We start from the raw sequence: 21,610 nt of genomic DNA, 5'->3' as shown, positions 1-21,610 counted from the left end.
TTCAAGAGGCTGCATGGAAAGCGACACCACCCCCAAGAAAAATGGTACCAAAGAGTCAAAACATACTCTACACATTCGAGAACTGGAGCGGGAAAAAGAAGAGCGCGTAGAAAATGGCAAAGTGCAAGAACCCCGCTAGATAAGGCGTCCCTCAATAGACTAACTCATCAGCTTCAAGCCACAATGCAATCAGCCCGTGACGACACCTTTCGAGATTACTTAACAAATTTAACTCCAGATGACCACTCACTGTGGAATGCTATGAAGAATTTCAAAAGACCCACCATAGCAACCCCACCAATTAAAACCATCAGACAGAACCTGGGCACGAACTGACCACGAAAAAGTAAATACATTCGCTGCTTACCTCGCAAAGATCTCTTCACCTGTCGATCAAAAATCCTCAACTTCCTCGACGCCCTTTGACAGTTGTCTCCTCCCGTAAGACCCTTTACACCAAAAGAAGTTTACCAAGAACTCCTCAAAACAAACTCCCATAAGGCACCAGGATTCGACCTAGTACTTGGTGATATCCTCAAACACCTCCCCAAAAAGCAATGCGCTTCTTACAACAGCATGTTAAGGCTCTGTCACTACCCAATACAATGAAAAATCGCCCACGAGATCATGATCGCAAAGCCCGGTAAACCACCAACAGAAGCTTCAGCCTGTCGCCCAATCAGCTTGTTACCCATGATGTCCAAACTTTTCGAGAGACTGCGCTTAAACAGATTACAAAACACGAAGGCTATGGAAGAAATCATCCCTCATCACCAATTCGGATTTAGGCACAACCACTCAAAAATTCAACGGTGCCACCGAATAGTTCATCAAATAAAGGATATCCTGGAGGGTAAGAAGATGTGTGCGTCAGTGTACTTGGATATTCAACAATCCTTCGTTAAAATATGGCACAGGGACTGCTACACAAATTAAAAACTACCGTACCCAGTCAAATATATCTGTTACTTAAATCATACTTAACTGATCGCTACTTTCAAGTTAAAATGGAAAATACACACTCTGAATATTACCCCCATTCAATCTGGGGTACCGCAGGGTAGCCTCCTTGGCCCCTTCCTATACCTGATATTCACTTCTGATATCCCCCAGTCACAAGAGATAACCCTAGCCCATTTGCAGATGACATTGCAATCCTGCCCTCCCATACAAACCCTAATAGAGCGTCCGAAACATTACAGAACTACTTAAATGTTAATTATACTAAATCAGCACAAATAACATTCACTACCAAACGTAGGGCGTGCCCACAAGTTGCTATAAACAACGCACCAATTCCAGAACAATCCGAAGTCAAGTACCTCGGACTCCACTCCACATGGAAAGCTGCGGCATCCGTAGTCTAGGGAAAGGTTCCCACCTCATGACTCAAGGTACGCGTGTTCAAACCCGGCGGAGGTCGTGGAATTTTTAATGGCGGAAAAATTCAGGGAAAAAGTCCTCCGGGAGGGACTTTAAGCCGTGTCGTAGATTTACGGCACGTAAAAGATCCTCATGTCTCTAGGAGACCTTGAGCAAAATTGCACAAAATGTTTCCCGACCAAGTAGTTTCCAATGCCTCCGGTAGATGGGGAAGTTATCGGGTACCAATGCCAGTAGAGGGCCGACCTCGATGGCAGAAAGGGGAGAATTATCGGGTACCACTGCCAGTAGAGGGCCGACCTCGCTTGCAGAAAGGGGAGATAGCGGGCACCAGTATCGGTAGGGTATGGCGACAATAGAAATTAAAGGAGGACGTACAATAGACTATTAGTCGCGGTGCATGGGGAAACCCACCCCCTCTATACTGAATAACTGAACTGAACATGGAAAGCTCACATCCAAGCTAAGAAACTGCAGTTAACAACAAAAGCAAGAAATATGAACTGGCTACTAGGCAAAAACTCCCAACTGTCAATGGCAAATAAACTCCTAATCTACAAAACAATATTAAAACCCATCTGGACATATGGGATTGAACTGTGGGGTGCAGTAAACCCTCCAATACGAAAGTTTTACAAACGTTCCAGTCAAAAATGTTACGCTCAATAACAAACGCTCCATGGTTCGTATCCAATCAAACCCTTCACGCAGATCTCGGAATACCCTTCATAAAGGAAGCCATCAACAAAAAAGCCACCAAATATAGAGATCGCATCGTTGGCCACGACAGCCATCTGATAAATGAACTCGCCGCTCAACCCCTGGCGAACAGAAGACTCCAACGCCTCTGGCCAGAAGGCGACGCGTGAAGACCCATCAGTGGATGGTAATCACAAGCTACTACGGCGCCCGGACATTTACTTACTGCTCTGTTGTCACTAAGTACATTGTAAATTAGCAACCAAATAAATAAAAAAGAATTCCTCATCGGGAATCGAATCCGGTTTGTAGCACAATGCCTCCACAAACTACGCTACCACGTCTTCACCTCGAAACACAACATAATTTAAACAAGGAAGAAGAAATATGTTAACAAATTTCAGTCTTATGCCTTTTTCTTCTGAGAGTCTATATAGGACTATTATATACAGACTGACCTATGCAAGAGCTAGAAACATTAAGGTCAGTGTGCGAACACGAAATTACAGATGCGCATGCGCAAAACGTAAGCCCCGATCCACATATGTGATCATATGTTTGTAGTGAACATACCTGCATTTTTGGGGGTTTTACGCCTTGTAGTCTGAAGGATATTAACTAATGTTTAGGGGTAATATGTTGCCTCCATCTTCAGTGTGAAGTTGGAAATCAGCAGATTTCTCAGAAATATTTGTAATTGTCTGCCAGACTACACGGAGTCACATCTCAGTAATATTAATAGTAAAAGAATTGAGGAACTATAGTCTCTCACGTTTATGTGCCTGTCCTGTATATTTATTTTGTTTTGGATTTTAAATATTATTACTAGACTTTATTACATATGTAAATAATTCACGCATGGATCTGAGCCCTTCTTGAGAAGCCGCCAATTTTTCAGTTACTCAAGAATTTTCCCAGCATTTTATGGAACCCGAAGGTTCGTTATCGTGTTCAAAAGAGCCTTCCACTGGTCCCTACCCTGAGCCAGATCGGTCCAGTCCATACCGTCCCATCCTACCTCCCTAAGATCAATTTTAATATTGTCCGCTCACTCACGTCTTGGTCTTCCCAGTGGTCTCCTTCCCACCAATATCCTATAGGCATTACTTCTCGCCGCCATTCTTGCTACATGCCCTTCCCATCTCATCCTCCTTGACTTGACCATTCTAATTATACTTGGAGTAGAGTACAGGTTGTGAAGCTCCTCACTTTGGAGTTATGTAAATACGTGTAATAGCTGTTGAAAGATTAGTGCCTTCTGATATGTGCCGCCGTGTTATCTGTGTTATCTGGTAGACTTTTGGTGACATAAACCCCGAGTCATATTCGTGTAGTGTGTGGACTTACGGAGCGGCGAGGAGGCAAAACCCTTGCATTGTGAGCGGTTATTTCTTGCGATCTTCGTGGAAAACAAGGTGTGCATTCCACATCAAGCTGTACTTTAAAGACGAAGTATGGTTGCATCTATTGAGCTGCGCGAATACTCTCCAGGGTGAGGTTACTTAGCCTGATGCTCCTAGTAGGAGCGAGAGATTATTCTCTTCTCCACAGCGTCCAAACGGGCTCCGGTAGCCACACAATCTCCTGTCCAGTGGGTACCGGCTGCTCTTTCCCGAGAGTAAAGCGGTGTAAACGAGATTAACGGCCCTGGCGATCCGTTGCACTGACCAGGCGACACCATCTATCCTCTAAAGGTGGCACTAACTTCGCCGACAAGCGGCGGTCGCTCGATCGGAATTGTTTGCTTGCGGACTACAGGTCAGGGAGTTTCAGAAACGACGAATTGAGGAAGTGTGGGCGTGTGTGGTTTCCATATGACGGTGCAGACGGGTGTCTGAGTGCCATTCAAAATGGCTCACAGCTTGAAAAATATCAGCTAATTATTTTAGAAGGTTTTATTGTGATATGCATAAATCGTCAGTTACACGAAGTGACCTTGAAGTTACCAGAAAGCGTGAGATATGCCACACCCTCTAACTGATATTCTTAATTGCATGTTTAAAATATAACGAAAGATGTAAATTTAAATGTTCAAGCCAGGAAGGTTTCAGAATTAGGGTTGTCATTATCACGCTCCTGTAGCTTCAAGATTTCTTATCATATTATAAAATACAATGAAAATTCATAGGAAAGAAGAAAACCTTTATTATCTCTGTTTAATTACTGATTTGTCACTTTAAAATACAACTCTGTTTTCACAGCAGAATACTATTGAACATCACAACCGCAATGGAATTAACTCTGCGATATAAGTAAGTAAATAGTGGTAGGTTTAAATGTCACTTTGAGGTCTCGGAGTCTCTTTCTCTTGCTAATTGTTGTGAAAGTTTCTAAGAAGAGAATTGCTACCCAGACAATGAGTCACACAGTGATTTAACACACGCCTAATTTGGGGAGGTGATTGGGTTAAATTACAAAGCTTCGCTCTCCATTCTGGAAAACTTATTACACATTCACAGTTGTCTGCATCTTGTTATAAATTATGGTACTTTAACGTCTCCAGAATAATAATTTAATTGTCAGTCCCGCAATAAATTACTGAAATATGTTAAAAGTTATTTAATTTATTCAATTTTATTTAATTCTGCAAAGTTTAAAATCAAAAATTGAATACACACAATCCATTTGTAAATACGGTTTTAACTGTATATGAAATTAGTTGTTCTGTCACTGTTGTTCATATAATTGTTAGGTTTTTGACAACTGTACTTCAGGAAAGAACAGTCAATTAATAATATTTAATTAATTTAAAATATATATTAAAATCTTACGCAGTTATTCATATGGTAAATTACAACTATAATTTTTTTCCAAAATGGAGTGACTTTCATAAAATTTCTAGTTAATTTACTGTGAAATTACAATCCTTCTTCCAGTTATGAAATGGGGACCAAGATTTGGATAGTGTTTAATATAAAATTAAAATCTATTAGTTCAAATCCCTTATCCAGGTTTCTCTTGGTTTCATTGTTCATAGTTATAATAGTTAGAACGTTTACTTTTTGAGACGTAAGAATAGTTTCTTGAATAAAAATATATGACATTAAGAATTTAAATACAATTTAATTCTTTTAAATTGTTGTTATTATAAACCAAACATACATATGAGGGCATCTCGGGTAATAAAGAATGATTAATATTCAAGGATCACAAGTTTTAGGTCATGTCAGTATACGAAAAGTGAGGTTAGAAACAAAACGAAACAGTACTGATACGAAAAGCGATGCGATGTTTGCGAGAGGCCATGATGCATAGGGATTTTACTCGTCATAAGGGAAAAGCAGCTGATAGAGATCATTTCTGACGCCAGACTGCGCTGGGTATCGAAGGTAGTTACTGCGAGATGCAACAGATGACAGTCCTGATGGTACCGGAAGTCCTAGAGGATTGTTACTAGGTCTGAATGCCGGTGTTGCTAAACGCTTACCAAACCTGAAAATAAAAACTTTAGTTTAGAAATTTTGTTCAGTTTTGCGCAACTATTATACAAATTTTAGGTACAGAACATACGACAGGACCAGAATACTTCAACCTCAGAACCTTTGACTACAAGGCTAATTAAACTACATGGAGCAGCGCTCTCCTAGTGAAGCCGCCAGTTCCTCAACTGCACAAGAATTTTCTAACTTTTCGTGGAACCAGAAGAAGAGTGGAGATACAGCTCCACCATTCTTAACCTCGGCACTGGCTGGAGGTGAGTGATCAGCTTCACAAGCCTGTCGCTTTACCCCCATGGAAAGAGCCCCCGGTACCCATTGGAAAGGAGGCTGTGTTGGCCCCAGAGCCGGTCTGGAAGCTGTGGAGTAGAGAAAAATCTGTTTCCCCTTATTTTATGTTCAACTTCTTGCCGTCTACATGCAACTTCGATTAATATTCTCTAGTCACCATGTCTTTATTGTATACCACTACATGTTTGGGTCTAATTGACCACTATCAGGTGTACAAATTGTTGTGATGAAGGAATCGGTTGCTCTGCTTTTCTTTTTGTAAATGCATTTTACTCTTCTGCATTATCTATGTTATCGTGTTGTTGCCATGCGCGTTTGGCTTATGGTTCTGTTCTTTCTTTCTTATTTTTCTTTGGTTCAGTTTGCGGCTGTCCTGAAAGTCGTTGCTTGGCGGTCGGTACTCATAGTCCCTTTCCCTGCTGGGAACCGAACCCCAGCGGTCTAGCCCATAGCCCGTCGCTATTCCGAATGAGCTATCCCTCCTTCTTTTATTAATGAAGGTAATTTTAAAATAGCTAACTTCATGGAGCCGAGCCCTTCTTGAGAAGTCACTAGTTGTGCAGCCACTCAAAAATTTCCCAGCATTTTATAGAACCCGAAGGTTCATTACCGTGTTCACAAGAGCCCTCCACAGGTTCCTATCCTGAGCCAGATCAATCCAATCCAAACCATCCCATCCTGTATCTCGAAGATTAATTTTAATATTGTCCGCCCACCTACGCCTTGGTCTTCCCTGTGGTCTCTTTCCTTCTGGCTTTCCCATCAATATCCTTTACGCAATCCTCGTCTCCTTCATTCGTGCTATATGACGTGTCCACCTCATCCTCCTTGACTTGATTATTCTAATTATACTTGGAGAGGAGTACAAGTTATGAAGCTCCTCATTATGCAGTTTTCTCCAACCTCCTATCACTTCATCTCTCTTCGGTTCAAATATTCTTCTCAACACCCTGTTCTCAAACACCCTCTGTATATCTTCCTCCCTTAATATCAGACACCACGTTTCTCACCCATCAGAACCACAGGCAAAATTACAGTTGTGTATATCTTAATTTTATATTTTTAGACAGCAGACGAGAAGACCGAAGGTTCTGGACTGAATGACAGCGAGCAAGATTACTTTACAAGTGTTATATGTTTTAGTACAATGAATATGGGAGAGCCGGGATAGCGCAGTCGGCATAGTGACTGGCTACGGGCTGGACTACTGAGCGCTCGGAGTTCGAGTCCCGATAGGGTCAAGAATTTTATCTTCTCCAAATAGTCAACTGGGGCCCACCCAACCTCCTATCCAATGGGCACCGGAGGCTCTTTCCTTGAGAATAAAGCGAGAGGGGCATGAAGATGACCACTCACCTCCAGTTAGTGCCGAGGTCAAGAAAACGTGGATCTATACATCTACTCCCCCACACGCCTTCATGGCGTAGTGCTTAATTAGTCGAGCACAAGGACAGCTTTACTTTTAGCTCACAATGAACATGTTCCTTGCATGCCTACAAGACAGCCTTCAGCCCTGCAACACAGATGTGTAGGTGATGTCACGTATCGGGGGCCTGAGTTCACAAACCGTACGGTAGCCTACCGTGCCCGGAGTGTCCGATCTGTATGATATACCGTGACTTACCTGGGGCGACCCTCGATGGCGTAGTAATTGCCGAGTTCCTGCAGGTAGTCTCTGAGCTGATCTGGGGAGGTGAAGACTTTGGGTCTGGTGGGACGAGAGGCAATCTCGGCGCTTGCTGGTAGAGGGTCACTCCAGCAGGGCATGGCCATGCTGATGACCACACACAGGCACGCAATCAGTATAACATTCGTCGGACTCTGCATTATGCCTGCAACACCACAGTATGCGGTTGTTCATGTTTGCGAATATTTGTTTACGTCTGCATTATATAAAAATATTGATTATAAATAATTAGGCAAGAGATGAAGTCACAGGAGATTGGAGAAAACTGCATAATGAGGAACTTCAAAATTTGTACTTTTCGCCAGTAAAATTAGAATGATCAAGTCAAGGAGGATGAGGTAGACAGGGCATGTGGAACGAATGGGGAGAGGAGAAATGCATGTAGGATATAGGTGGGAAAGTCAGAATGGAAGAGACCACTAGGAAGATCAAGGCATAGGTGGATGGTGGACAATATTAAAATGGATCTTAGAGAGATAGGATGGGATGGTGTGGATTTGATGGATCTGACTCAGGATTGGGACCAGTGGAGGGCTCTTGTGAACACGGTAATGAACATTCGGGTTCCATAAAATGCTGGGAAATTCTTGAGTAGCTGCAGATTTGGCTTCTCCTCCAGAAGGGATCAGCTCCATAAGTAAGTAAGTAAGTAATTAGGTGAGCAGTGATTGTGGTGAAGGGGGATTGACATATAGGCAAAGCAGGGCCTAGGGCCTAGGGCCTCGCATGAGGCGTTCAAGCAACTTGTCTAGCGTGAGGTTGTGGCGGGACCATAAAGCCTTTAGGTACAACAACACAATGTGTTTCCCGCCCCTTCTCTGTATTGATTCCAAGGAATAATAAAGCCTTCAACTCACACACACACCCGCAACCGTAGTTTTGGTGCCTTGTGGCTCTGTACTGAACACTGGCGTAAGGCCCCACAAATTCCTAAACCGCCTCTGCTTATGACTTTATTGAGTAATGTAGTGATTCATTACTGAGCATAACTTGTACGGATAGTGCAGAACAGCTCACGTGACACCTTCTATCCGCAAAATATGGCATTAACTTCGCCGACAAGCGGCGGTCGCTCGATCTTTATAGTTTACTTGCGGACTATAGGCCACGGACTTTTAGTACAACAATCTGCCCAACACATTGATCTAGAGACGTAGTTCTTAGGTTCCCACTGGGGAAGTATACATTCCTAATTTCGCTAACACATCGCGTATTCTGAGTTTTATCTTGGTCTTCCTCAGTCCCTGAGGCAAATGCCGTGATAGTACCTCATTCGAAGCTTTTCTTAATGCTTCATGAACTTCCACAAACAATTTTTATTAAGGGAGAAGTTATCAGATTGTTTCAGATTGCAATCCCAATTGTCTCTCTAGAGTCTTGTAGTATCTTGTAATATTTTGTCCCTTTGCATTATAAAGGATTCACCGAAGTCATTACTCCGTATCCCATGACCAGCAGCTCCCCTGGGAGCAGGACACTGTCCCTCTGCTGCCCTTGTTACCCGTAATAGGAAACATAAAAGCCGAGGGATTTGTGTAGGCGAGGAAGCAAGTAAGGCCGTCGCCCGATTTCCATGTATACTGATGTTCTCTCTGCATGATTTCATTGCATAGAGAATGTCTGGAGCCGACACGTTGCAGGCTACAGCTGTTACGGAAAGCGAGATTATTTGGTTCCGGTCAAACCGGGAAATAGACGTGTTAGCAAAGGTATTTTGACCACTGTTCTTCTTAATAATTTTTGTAATATACTCGTACAAGTACTGCACATATATTTTTTAGCATCCTGTTGCACTTATCAACGATTTAATTCGCAGGGATTATTTTGAATATGCAAACTTCTTATCGTGTTTGTTGACTGCTGGTGTTCTGTTTTGCCGCTTAAACACGAACACTGCGAAAGAAAACTTAAATACGAGAAGAATATTTAAAGACAAAATCTAACGATTTAATTCACAGACGAAATCTAGAAGGCGCAACGTCTTGTCGTGTTATTAGACTTTGTTGCTGCACATGTCGCTTCTTCAGAATCTGTCAGTTGGACTGAATTCCTTTTTCAGCTGATACTCCGCTTTCAGCATTCCGTGATTTCTTGCATTTTGCGCGGAACCTCTTTCTGGTGTAGAGACGTGGAGTAGCGATTTAAAATTGGCGGAATGAAATCATCTGACTCAGGATTAGTCCAGTGAGACCTTCTGAACGCTGATCACAGTGGGCCGCGTGGTCTTCGCTCGCTCGAACGCTGGGATCGTGGTTTCGAATCCCGCTTGAGGCTTGGATGTCTCTGTGTGTATTTATTCTGTGTTTCTTTGGTCCTGTGTAGGTAGCGACATTGCTACGGGCTGATCACCCGTCCAAGGAGTCCTACCGTTTGTAAAAAACGTTTACGAAATTTAGGAAGAGGACATGACCCAACAAAAGGCTGCAGAGCCATTGAAGAAGAAGAGACCTTCTGAACACTGTAATGTACCTTTTGATGCGAGAGAGAAGGCGGAAGACACTTATACAAACTCAGTATCAATACCATGGACGACAGTATGTTGGAGAACCCAGAAATATATGGAAAATTGAGGCCAAAATTAGCTTTAAAGGAACACATCTTAAGACCTAACCCTTGTTAATATTCGGAAAGAAGAAAAGGTGAAGTTTTGGACCAGCTGAGCGAATGTCAGATTTTGAGAAACGACTCTGCTCCATTTTCTTTATTCAGAAACTGTTACTGAAGTTACCAAAATGTTTATCTCACTGCATGGTGAACTGCAGGTAAAATGGTCCCTATATATATATGAATGTTATGCCCCAAAATTCGAGATAGTAGACGAAGCCACGGCCCAAAAATGTTCGCGCCTAGCGAACAGTGTTGCACAGTTATTGCCGCAACTTGTAAACATCAGTAATGGCAAGTAGGTCAGGAATCTGCTTGCCCAGCAAGGCTGTGTCCTCACAGCGCCAGAAGTTTGCCTAACTCGGGCACTGGAGGATCGGAATAGATTGCTTACGCAGCGATCAGACGCCCGGGGGGTCTGCCCACATCCCGATAAGACCCAATGAAAGCCTAACTTTAAGAAATTAGAACACAAGGGAGGAGCTATCTACCCCCTTGTCGTCCACGCTGAATCAGCGAATTAAGACTATAAATGAGGGAAAGTCAAGAGACTTGGAACTCTGATTTTAAAGATAATAGAGAGTTGTCAGCCGAAGGCTATCGGCGACATGTATTCCATAAGAGGGTGGACAACGGCCGTAATCTACATTTGTATTGCAAGTAAGTCTTTTCGCTCATATACGCCATGCTGTTAGACGTTATTGTTAAGAAAAGTGTTATTGTGTGATTATAAGGCAGTCTCCAGTGTACCAAGTGAGAGCCAGGGTAGAACAGGGTAGAAATGAACGGAGAGTGACAGACAATGATAGGAGCACAGTTTCAAGGCACCTCCCCTCCACAACCAAGGTCGGTAGAATTAGTTTAGGATAAGAGTCATGATAGACAGATCAAAAGCAAACCTTTTTCTTCATGTAATTATTATTGTAAATAGACAAGTGTACATAGTAGAAATGTTCGCAGGGAGTTTTGAGTCACCCGCCAGTAACCATCCTGTCCTCGCCCGATCCCGAGCTTCCCTAGCCAAGACCGCCGACGGCAGCCGAGTGCAACATAGATGTTAGCGAAAGAGAATAACAGACGAAAGTGATTATAAGTTCTCACCCCCTCCCCCTGAGGTGTAACAATGAAGTTTACATTTCATGAGATCTGTGGCTCTTACGGCCTGAACATTAAGATTACTTTCTTTTTAAAAGTGACGCGTGTAGTCTAGAAACTGGGTACCAGCGTTTCGGAGAAACTTGATGTCCACCTTTAGATTTACCACGAAAATGGAAGTAGCAGGTCCCTCCGAACGTTAGCACACCTATACCTGACTGAACGGCTTCACGCCGCAGATGATCATATCATTACGTTTCATGTTCTTGCTAGCGCCGTGCTCATGCGGCAACTTCTCTTTCACATAAGCGAGACGGGTGGACTAAACACATTCCTTACAGGCTTCACTTACCGTATTTACGCATGTATAGGCCGCGTGCGTGTATAGGTCGCAGCACAATTTTCAGACAGAAATTATGGAAAAAATAATTTTCTTGGAATATTATTTCAGGAGTAGAACACCCTGTATTACTAATTATGAATATAATTTTTTTAAATGAAGTATGATTTCGAATATTTCGAATATAAGCCGCAACCCAGTTTTCCTCTTGAATTTTTGGCAAAAAATGTGCGGCCTATACATGCGTAAATACGGTACTTTCACGAGGTCTGCGGAGTGGATACAAATACGGAGAAGATACTACCTAGATACACGTGGAAGGCGTAGGTGACAGTTTTGTATCATTACTAAAGAAGGAACTGTGGAGCAGTGAAGGCTCCTGCTGTGTGTGGGTGTGATACTTGGCATTTCAATTTTGGCACAGATGTTCGTCTGGTTTTTCCTGTCCTGTCCAGCACTGACGGATTCTGCATTGGCCTGATTAGTCATCCAGTGTAGATAAAGTATCATGCCTTTACTTAATCTGCTTTAATAATTTCGATTAAAATTCATTACTTTATATATGGTCACAATTACGACTGCCCAGAAGTGTTGTTGTTCTTTTTCTGTATATGGATTCCTAAAATTAGGCTGAGACTCTTATAGTATAAAATAAAACTACAATCCTCTATTGTCAAATCCAGCCATTGGACCTTATCCTGAACCAATTACATTCATCTCCGATCCTCGTAATTTATTTCTAAATATCCATTTTAATATCATCTTCCTATCTCCTCAATTCTCAAAATGACCACTTTTTAGGAAGTTCCCCTGCAAGCATTCTTTATAAATTTCTGGTTTCTCAATCCCAAAGAGGACATGTACATGTCTATCCCATTTTACCCTTTTGTATTATTTTCTTATCGTAACAATACTACCTATCCTCGTTATGTAGCATCCTTAGTGGTTCACCTTCTTCGGCCCAATCTGTCAAGATATTTTTCGGATAATTTTATTTTGAAGTATCCGCAATTCATTTTATGTAATGAGGAAGTCCATGCAATGTAGTTCGCGCCGTCTACTTAGTCAGCAGCGTCGAGTGAGTCGATGGGACGTGGAAGGGTGACGTCAGTCTCCACGTTTGCCTGCATACATTTACAGTACAACATTTTTTTGTCCATAAATTGCCCCCTTCCCCTATTCCACATTGCAGAGTCTAAGAGTTCCATAGCTATTTTAATTAGCTATTTTATTAGTTCTTATATTTCTTCTATAGCTGTTGGGTGGTTCCATTCTCATGCATTTCCTGCTCCTAATATTTGCATTTGAGCATATGGGGTATGTTTCCCGTCACCAACAGTAGAGACACGGTCCGTAATGTCAAAGTTTCCTACCAGTATTCATAGGGTCAATCGCCACAAATGTGTCGCTTATTCGATTCTTGCCTTCAGATGTTCGTATCTCGCGTGGCTCCTAGGCGAACACGTGAAAACTGGCGCGAGCCGGTGTCCACCAGCCCGCATTGATCCGCGCACCAACACACAGAAGAAAATTCTGACCGATAGAAAACTCACATCTCGTCCGGTGGCTCTTACTGCGGCAGAATATTGTACTATAATATACAGTACGTATTGGAGAGACCCAAAAATATCTGAGAAATATAAATTGATGGAACATTTGATTCAGTATAATTAAATTTATTTTTCAAAATACCAGGAAGATCTACAAATGAACACAGAGATCGCTGAAATAAGAAAGTGGAATAGCAGATACTTAAGAAAATTATAAAACCACACCAACGCACTAGCAGTGAACCTACTAGACAACAGCGAAACTGCACATGGACTGAGAAGGTGCACCGCCCTAACTCTACCAGACAGACCTGAGTAAACCCCAATACAAGAATTAAAATGATACCTAATTGAACAAAATTGTATATGAGTTACGCCACTGGGCATAACTCATTCACGAGTCAGTACCTATTGAACACATATTTATTGCAGATTCTGAAGTTTATGTTTAATAAATATGTGAAAAAGCAGCATCATAACACTGGAATTTAACTACGTGCAACAGAATTTAAAAATTCAGCATCGCCAACACCAATCTTGTCTTTGAAGAGATCTTGAATAGAATTTGCATTAATATATTTCCTTGAAATTCATTGTAATATCATCATCGCAATCCTTTGTTTATTTTATAACTGCTCTCCTGCAAAATGTTTGTCCACCAAAATACCGTACACAGTTCTTGTTTCGCATAATCGAGCACGTTTCTGTCCCTTCGCAAACTTCCTGAGTTCACTATCCTGTAGTACTGACTGCTCAAAGTTGTTAATGTTTGTTTTCAAGGGTTCTCACTTGAAGTGGCCACCTTATATAGGACTAGCTCAAGAACTTTGTAATTATGCAGTGTTTGCCGTTATCACTTTACAGCATCTGTCTCGTGTCCTTACACGCGTTCCTTTACGTTAAGTCCTCAAGGAATTTGAGATAGTTTCTTCTCAAAATATGAGACCATATTCATAATCATAAAAAACAACAGAAAATCGTTCTTTTAGACATACAGTATTTTAATCTGCTAATTTTTTGGTTAGAAATGTAGGAACAACGGTGATAGATTTCATCTGAGTAAAAATATTTCATTAATTTTTAAATTATTTTTATCATAAATTTAATTTGTGTTCCTTTGGGCACAGTTATTTAAGTTTTGAATACATGGGTTCGATTCCTGATGAGTTCATTAGATTTTTCAGTTGACCTAACCCTTCCACCCATACTATGGCACTGGGGTCGACTCAGCCTATAACAGAAATAAGTACCAGGAATATTCCTGGGAGTAAAGGGCGGCCGGAGCGTAAGGCTGAGAACCTCACTGCCATCTATGTGCCGACTATCTAGAAACAATGTGGGAACCTCGACGTCTCACTACCCTGTGGGTTTCAACGGCCTGTTACAGATATAACTTTCACTGTATAGATTTATTGTAAAACATCCTATACTCCCTCGCAAGCATCTGTTCGTGTGGTGTAGTGACGCATATCTCATTGTTAGGTAGTAATAATGACGGGTCATTACGTAATCACATTGTAGGACACAGGAGTTTAACTGTTGTTTAAATGCACTGTAATTCCAGGGCACTATTCACTCTGATTCACATGGAAGTGCTGCAACAGAATGTTCAGAAACATCAGTTTCCATCTCAGCCCATTCATACAAATATGCAATTAAATAACAGGCGAAATCGCCTTCATAAAAACGAAAAGTAAAGGTGACCCTGTAACAGGCCGTGGAGGCCCATGGGATTGTGAGATGTTCAGGTTCACACATTTTCTAGACAAACGGCTCACAGATGGCGGTGAGGTTGTCACCCTTACGTGCCAGCCGCTCTTTACCCCCCAGGAAGATTCCTACTACTCATTTCTATTAGAGGCTGAGTGAACCCCATGGCCATAGTGCGGCTGGAGAGATTAGGTCAATTGAAAAAAAATCCAATGACCTCATCGGGACTTGAACCCGCCACTTTCCGACTTGTAGCATAATGCCTCAACCAACTACTCTACCGCTAATATAACTAATTTATTTTCTCATTCATTATCAAATATTATTACATTACTGTAATATTTCGATCATGAGATAACTATCTTCAGGGAGAGACCAGATATTAAAGGAAACTTTACAACATGCATGTATGTGTGTATGTGTAAGGGTGGGCCATAGTAATTTGGCCCTTACGTCGCGACCATCATTGATCTACTTGTATTGTGCTTCCCCTTCGAATAACCCTTTATTATTCCTACATTTCGGATGAAGTGTAGGACCCTAATTATGGAGGCGTCATTAAAGTCACTTGGTTCCATAAAGAACTGGCACATCTGACGAAATCTTAAATAAGCTATGGCCTCACAATCACATGGGGTATGTGTGGCTGATTCGTCTTCTTCTAGGCACTTGTCAAAAGTGGGATCATCTGTCATTCTCAGTTACAACATGTACGGGCCTATATAAAATATTCAAAACATCTAAATAATTATAATATATCGACAAAATTAAGAATTGTCGGATTTGAGGTTCTCCCAGTTGTTGTTATGAAGAGTATGAATTTAATATTTAATATTAATATTTAATATGAATTGAATAATTAATTAATTAATTAAATTCATTCATTAATTCATCAGTAATCTGTCAGACGACAGGTCCACAGTCTCTTCCAAAACAGTTCCTCCACTTAATGCGATCTTCTGTTTTTGGAAAGAGACTATCCAGGAAAAGTGATAATGTGGTAGTTTTTCCATTTGCTTTCCACATCGCAGTACAGCAGCCGTTCAAACCACTCTGGTCACGCCTGTTGCTATACGAACTTGAACCATCTCGAGCATCATTTGCTCTGTGCTTCAAGTCGCTGCTGATGACGCTGCTTCCGGCAACAAATATATCAAAAGGGAATAATTCATCATAGTCTTGAGTACCTCTCGTATATCTCCTTACTGCCTAATTCGCCCGTTAAATGTAAACCATATCCTTTTATAATCTTAAAGAAATGTCTCTTCTCGAATATAACGCCATGCACGATGTAATCCGTTGTAAGTCCCCCCAAATGCCTGAATGTTAGCTGATTCTTAGCGGACAGCATGGCGTTATATCACTGAAGACAGAATGTAAAGTGGTCCCTGTGTTTAACTAATTAATCACTACACTATGAAGGCGTATAGGGGAGTAGATGTATAGATCCACACTTTTCTAGACCTCAGCACTAGCTGTAGCTTAGCAGCTTCATGCACCGGCTGCTTTACCCCCCCCCTTCCCATTGGATAGGAGGTTGGGTGGACCCCAGAGCCGGTCTGGGCGCTGTGGAGAAGAGAAAATTCTTGAGCCTACCGGGACTCGAACTTCAACCCCCCTGTCGTCCATCCCGTAGCCAGTCGCTATACCGACTGCAGTATCCCGGCTCCTTAATCCCGTCAGTGGGAACATCAAATTTTAACATTTTGTTTAGCACAGTGATGGGTGGGACACAAGACCAAAGAATTTCAGAATCACTGCTTTAGAAAGTTTCATTGATTAGGATGAAATATAATTGCAGGTATGTAAAGAATTGAGGCCTTATCAGAAGCACTTCTCTTCCGCTTAGTCATTGTCGTAGCCGTATGTCAGTTAATGCTGTTCTAATACTCGTAATAAATGGTCCTATGAAAGGTAATGCAAACAAATTTCTGCTCAGGTTTAACGTTAATATTGAAATCCGAGCTCTAGACAGAATGGTCTAATGGATTGCAAAGAACCACCTATAACAGATGGCGTATGAATCATTAATCTATTTTATTTGATATTACTCCATACTCAACTTAATCTACCGTCTTAATTTTATAAGTACGTCAAATTGCTGGTTCAGTTTGGTTTCTCTCGATTGGGGCCGTTTTCACTTAACACGATCTGTTTTAGGAAGGATTCAGTAAGCTTATTAGGAGCTGGGGTAGCTCAGTCAGTATAGGAACGAGCTATGGGCTGGGCGACCGGGGTTCGATTCACAGGAGTGATGAGAGATTTTCTCTGCTCCACAGTACCCAGATTGGGTCTAGGGCCCACTCAGCCTCATACATAGAATGGTTAGTGGGGCTCTTTCACCGGGGGGTAAAGTAGCCGGGGCGTGAAGCTGACCACTCACCTTCTTCTGGTTCCGATGTTGAAAATAGTAGAGTCATATCTCAACTCCATATATCTTCATGTCGTGATGCTTAAGTAATTAAATACGAGGACAACTTTACTTATTTACTTTAATTCAACAATCTTATTAAGCCATAACACAAATTGTAGCCCACTTACTAAGCAACAGACAGTAAACACCATTCCTGTACGTTGGCAACAAAGCGTGGAGCCAACAAGAACAAAACGGATATATATTTCAGAAGTCAGACAGCAGCATGGCCATGAAATGGTTTGTCGCTCGTATGAGCAGTTGAAGTGGTTTTGTGGGAGAGGCTTTTGCTCTACGGAGACGAATGTTGTTTTTACAGTATTTATATTTTTAAAAAATCCAATAATTATTAAATTTTTATGTTTCGATCTTGTGAAAACCGAATTGATATATTGTTTTTAGAGATAAATTATTTTACGAAATAGTGGTTCTTATATTCGCATGTGAATTTCAGAAGCATAAAAACATTCATTCGGTCTGTTTAAGAGCTCTTCAAATGGATTATGGTTTCTGTTTTGTTTTTTAGAGTGCTAACGTACTCCAGAATTTATGATACATTTCAGGGCTATGTTCTCACAAAAAATAATAATATTAGAGTTCATGGTCATTTGTAACGGAACGTGTCACGTTCAGAGTTCAAACTGAATCGTTTTATGTCCATTTTGTTTTGTTTTACGGGCGTAATTATGTAATCATTATACAAATTTAAAGGTTATAAGAAATTGGTCTGATTTGCAGCGAAACAAATCTTGAACGCAGGAAAGACTATAGCGTAATTCTGTGCATGAATATAACCAGAATGTTCTCTCAGTATGTAACTGTACCTCAAAATTCCGTGCCGTCGCATTGCCTGCAATACTAACAAAGTTCACACGTTTGTGAAGTTCCGTAACGAGTTGCTAGCCGATCACAGTGGCCACGAGGTCTAAGGCATGAACTGTCTTCGCTCGCTCCATCGCTGGGATCGTGGGTTCGAATCCCACTCAAGGCATGGGTATCTGTGTGTGCATTTTTTCTGTACTTGTGTTGTTCTGTATGTAGGTAGCGGCTTTGCGACGGGCTGATCACCCGTCCAAGGAGTCCTACCGACTGTATGTAGAAATAAGAAGTGAAAAACGGCCAAGGTCCAAAGGGCTGTAGAGCCGTAGCGGGAGTGACTACATTATGGCCGGACTTCCGCGAAAAGTTATGGGTCTTTAACTGATCCAGACGTTCTCTTGCTTTCATAGACCCGAAATTTCACTAGTCACGCTAGGTATCGGTGAAACGCGCTTCTTTTAGGCCGTGCCTTGGCTCAGGCGGTTAGTCGCCAGCTTCCCACCGCGGCGGCCTGGGCACTATCCCAGATCAGGTCATGTGGGATTTGTGGTAGATAAAGTGGCAGTGGGCCATGTTTATTCCATGTACTTCGGTTTCCCCTACCAATTCCTGCTCCATATCCGATTATTAATTTCATAATCGACGTTATCGAACTTAAAAAATATTACTATTTGCAAATTTGAGGGGTGATATTTAAATTTCTCATGTTGCTATTTTTATTCGTATTTTTTATTTTTGTGTCGATGGTTTTTTTCCACTATTTCATTTGGTCCATTCGTTTTCTTGTCTTTAAGCTGCTCTAATACATTATTAGATTTATCTTACTGCTAATGAGTATTTATTATATTTCTAATATGATTTATCGTAATTTCATTTATTTCTTGATTTGAAACATAGAAATGTTTAGGTATTTACGTAATAGAACTCTGTGATTTCGAGAAAATTAGTAACTAACCAGTAACTAATTAGATAACTCCATGTATCCGAGCCCTTCTTGAGAAGCCGCCGCAGGAACTGCCCGAAGGTTCATTACCACGTTCACAAGATCCCCCACTCTTCCCTATCCTGAGCCAGAAGAATCCAGTCCGTACCTACCAATCCTATTTCTCTAAGATCCATTTTAACGTCATGGCGGATCCTCAGTTTGTGGATGGAGGAGACGGCCTCCAAACATGGAAAGTATCTGTGAATATATTTACTAAAGAGTGGCGGACAGCCGAATGGGGACGATCCTCAGGTTCGGACGTGTGGGGTTAACAACTCGGCCTAAAAATACTTTTTCTCGAGATGTTACACAGAGCCCTTGTACTTGAGCGGATTCTTTGGATAAACGCTCTAAGACAAGTACATGAGAGTTAGCACGAGGATCTACTAATGTTGTCCCTGTGCTTAACTAATTAAGCATTACGCCATTAAGGTGTATGGGGGAGTGGATGTAGAGATCCATATATTCTTGACCTCGGCACTAGTTGGAGGTGAGTGGTCAGCTTCACGTCGTGGCCGCTTTGCCCCCGGTACCCATTGGATAGGAGGCTGGATAGACCCAGAGCCGGTCTGGACGACGTGGAGAAGAGAAAATTATTACCCCCACCGGGACTCGAACTTTGATCTCTCGGTCGTCCAGCCAGTAGACAGTCGCTATACCGACTGAGCTATCCGGGCTGCCTAGTATAATAACAATACTGACTGAATATGCGCGGTCGGAAGTGGGTTCCAAGGCCATACTCTATACGTACAGAGTTGGCCTCCAGTTCTCGAATGTGTTGCATATATACTGTACATGCAGAATGTAGAATGCAAATACCCATATTTTGAAAGTGACCACCAAGTATGCCTTTAGGCGTATTCCAATAGGACGGTACTGAAGCCTTGGGTTATGAAACCGGAGAATAAGCTTTCTGGGAATCCCCGAAGAGAAGTGATTGCGACATAACACGCGTTGCGACCTACCTGATCGATCCAATGCAAGCTTATGAATGAGCCATAGAACGTTCATTCTATTGTAACGATGAAGTGTTGCGGTTGTAGACAGTGTATAACTTACAGGCGCTATAATAAGCCGCGACAGAGGCGACTGGGACCAATTTGGGCAGGATGTTTGCCAGTTTGCTACGACGTACATACTCATTCGCAATTCTAAGAACTTCCGTTCTGGGTGTATTACGTGAGAAAAACTTTGGAAAGTGACACAATTGGAAGCTTATAAACCGAGACTGAACCTGTTGCTTTTCCTTCATTTCTCAATACGTGTATTTTAAAGAATGACGTCTTCTTGAACGTGGCGCCTTGTACATTTTGTAAACCCGGCATTTCGGAGCAACCACCTGCTCACGCTGGTTCCTCGCTCTCGGATTTGTTCTAAACTACCCTGAAGATGGGGGCGATACGTACCTCCGAAATGTCGGTTTACACAAGATCTACACGCCCCACATCCCAGAAGACGGAATTCTTCATAGTCACCGCCGTGAAAACCTCAAATCTTACACATGTATTTTAGTTTGTATTTTTCACAGAATACATTTATATCTTTTGGTTGTAATGCCGTGTTATTGACCAACCCTGTTAGAGACGATAACAGGATTTATTATTTTCTTTCTTTCTTTCTTTCTCCCCTTTACAGACAATCAGTTTTTACAATCTATAAGTCAATGTACTGATTAGTTATTAATGAAAGTGAATGTGGGAGGATAATATTAAGATGAATCTTAAAGAAATAGGATGGGGTGCTGTGAACAGGATTCAACTGGCTCAGGATAGGTACCAGTGTAGGGCTTTTGAAAACATGGTATTGAACCTTTGGATTCCACAAAATGCTTGGAAATTCTTGAGTGGCTGCATAATTGGCGGCTTCTCAAGAAGGGCTCAGCTGCATGAGTGATTGATGAGTGATTTAAAGATTTATGGCTATTCTTCCTTCCCATTCTTTACTGTATCCTCTTAACATTGGGAAATGAAATGGGCGTTAAAATGACCTCCAGACAATCGACTGTCCCTAGTTTCTGTTTTTGCCTTGTAGGTCAATCGTTGATTCGTGGGAAAATTTCCCAGTACCTGAAGTTGTGTAGCGTCAGTGGCATTGGTGCTATTGCGTGCAAGACGAGCGAAACGATAGGAAACGCCGTGATTTCATACGAACGGTGAAGTTGTCCCCGTGCTCAATTAATTAAGCATTACGCCATGAAGGCGTATGGGGGAATGGATGTATGGATCCATATTTTCTTGACCTCGGCACTAGTTGGAGGTGAGTGGTCATCTTGATGCCCCTCTCGCTTTATTCTCAAAGAAAGAGCCTCCGGTGCCCATCGGATAGGAGGTTGGGTGGGCCCCAGAGCAGGTCTGGACTACGTGGAGAAGAGAAAATNTAAACGGTCGGTTGCCAAGTTACGCAACAGTGGAAACGAGGTCACGCAACAGTAGGGAAAGCGGGGTTTCTCAGTGCCGAGCCGAGGCGAGCCGAGCCGAAGCGCGCTGGTTTCTACGCAGCGTTTCCCAGCAACGCCTTTGTAAACACGGCGTCACGCGACAGGGGAGCCCGTGCAGCGACTGTTCCTAGGCAATCGGTAAACACGACGTCACGCAACA

The 21,610-nt window shown here is 42.0% G+C and overlaps 1 protein-coding gene across 1 annotated transcript in view; it reads right to left on the bottom strand.

Moving 5' to 3' along the window:
* Positions 1 to 4,203: 4,203 nt before the first annotated feature.
* LOC111871501 overlaps positions 4,204 to 21,610 on the bottom strand; it is a 55,770-nt gene continuing 38,363 nt past the window's right edge. The window contains exons 2-3 of the mRNA XM_023864662.2: positions 7,435 to 7,642; positions 4,204 to 5,514 (exon numbers count right to left, since the gene is read on the bottom strand). Coding sequence (XP_023720430.1) covers positions 5,343 to 5,514; positions 7,435 to 7,637 — 375 coding nt within the window. The 5' untranslated portion in view covers positions 7,638 to 7,642 and the 3' untranslated portion in view covers positions 4,204 to 5,342. The remainder of the gene's footprint in view (positions 5,515 to 7,434; positions 7,643 to 21,610) is intronic.

Source organism: Cryptotermes secundus, unplaced genomic scaffold (assembly GCF_002891405.2).
Source record: "Cryptotermes secundus unplaced genomic scaffold, Csec_1.0 scaffold585, whole genome shotgun sequence".
Taxonomy (NCBI): domain Eukaryota; kingdom Metazoa; phylum Arthropoda; class Insecta; order Blattodea; family Kalotermitidae; genus Cryptotermes; species Cryptotermes secundus.
The sequence above is the reverse complement of the archived record's forward strand: the minus strand, read 5'-3'. Positions and strand labels throughout refer to the sequence as shown.